This window comes from Bison bison, unplaced genomic scaffold, assembly GCF_000754665.1.
Source record: "Bison bison bison isolate TAMUID 2011002044 unplaced genomic scaffold, Bison_UMD1.0 scf7180017853262, whole genome shotgun sequence".
NCBI lineage: Eukaryota > Metazoa > Chordata > Mammalia > Artiodactyla > Bovidae > Bison > Bison bison.
In genome coordinates, this window is record NW_011483835.1 from 11,543 (window position 1) to 13,175 (window position 1,633).

General features: G+C 67.5%; 1 protein-coding gene across 1 annotated transcript in view; it reads right to left on the minus strand.

The window, feature by feature from the left end:
• Positions 1 to 1,633, minus strand: part of PNPLA2 (patatin-like phospholipase domain containing 2) — an 8,637-nt gene that overhangs the window by 5,755 nt on the left and 1,249 nt on the right. Inside the window, exons 2-4 of the mRNA XM_010854205.1 lie at positions 1,008 to 1,608; positions 616 to 815; positions 155 to 365 (exon numbers count right to left, since the gene is read on the minus strand). Coding sequence (XP_010852507.1) covers positions 155 to 365; positions 616 to 815; positions 1,008 to 1,465 — 869 coding nt within the window. The 5' untranslated portion in view covers positions 1,466 to 1,608. The remainder of the gene's footprint in view (positions 1 to 154; positions 366 to 615; positions 816 to 1,007; positions 1,609 to 1,633) is intronic.

Here is a 1,633-nt window from a genome sequence, read left to right on the forward strand (position 1 = left end):
GGAAGGGTAGAAGCCACAGGCTCAACTCTGAGCAGCCTCAGCCTTCACCCACTTGGCCAGATCCAGATCCACAGACCCTAATGCCACCCGGGGGCATGACACCAGCTTGCATCCCATTGCAGCCCCTCAACATAGCTCTAGGGGCCATGGGCACTGGCTGGGGACAAAGCCGGAGTGCGAGGGGCCCAGGAGTAGCCGGGGCAGGAAGGCCCCAGAGGCACTGGGATCACCACTGGGGTCAGGGATGAGGCAGGGTGCAGGTTCCAGCTGCCCAAGACCACTGGTGCTTGTGAGAAAGCTTTCTTGGGAGCATGTGTTGGGGGGAGGCGCCATGCGGGCCATGTCCTCAACAAGGTACCACGGACCTAGGGGTGTCCTGAGACCAACAGGGGGTCTGAGGAGCACTGGGTGGAGGCCGCCTGGAGGGGAAAGGGCCTGGCCACAGGGTGAATTCCCGTCTGCTCCTCCCACCCCAACCTCTCAGGGCAAAAGTCACCGGCAGGGGGCAGGGGAGAACCCTGGACAGGCTCCTGCTGGGCGGGGCATTCCAGAAGCTAATGACCCCTCTGTCACTTTGGCTGCCTCCAGGAGAACTCCGTGTGCCGTAAGTATCACTGGCAAGGGCCGCCGGAGGAGTGCGGGTGGAGGAAGCCGACGCCGGGACTTCAGAGTCTCCACGCGCCTCTGGCCCCATGGAGGGGGCAAAGCCGCGGACCCAGACCCACAAGTGGGCGGTGTGCAAGGAGCGAGAGAGCCGGGGAGAGCTTGTGTTGGCCAGGCCCAGGCCTGACCTGCTGGGTCCTCCTCCAAGAGTCCTCGGGAGGCACCAGGCCACAGTGACCAGACGCTCTCTCAGAGGCCAACTCCATATCTTGCCCCGGGGCCATGGCAGTCTGGAATGCCGAAGCCCCAGGACACAGTGACCGCTGGCACCCGGTCTTACACGCCCGGGGCAGGCGGACAGCCTAGACCCCACCCCGTCTCTCGAGGTCCCGCCCACGAACTACTTTCTCTTTCCAATGAAATAACTCCTCTGCACCTGCCCGCCCCCCAACCTTTGCGCCCGACAGGCGGGCCCTAGGCGGCAGCACCGGGCCCTACTCCAATCCCCGGGCACCCTCGGAGCAAAACAAGGCAGGCCCCGCCCCTGGCTGGCGCCGGGAATTGGACCCTCGGCCCGGGTCCCGAGTAGAGACCCCCTCCCACCTCCCCATGGTGACGGAAGGGGCCGCTCCACCCTCGCGAGGGGCATCTGCCCAGCCCCCCCGGCCCTCTTACCCAGGCAGGCCCCGGTGACCAACGCCGTGGCCGTGAGCGCCCCGGCCGAGGCGCCGTAGATGTGCGTGGCGTTGGCCACCAGGAAGGGCGCGTGCTCGCGGAGGCAGGAGGCCACGCCGATATGGTAGACGCCGAGGAAGCCGCAGCCCGCGAACGAGATGTTCCACGTCGTCTCCTTGGGGAACATCGCGGCGGCCCGCCGGGCTCCCGGGCTCCGCAGGCCGCCCTGTGCGCCGCGCGCTCGCCGCTCGCTCTGGAGCCGGGGCTACACCGGCCGGCTGGCCCCTCGGTGGCGGTGGCTCGGGGTCTCAGCCGGCGGAGCTGGGGACTCTGCGCGAAGGCGGCGATTTTAGCA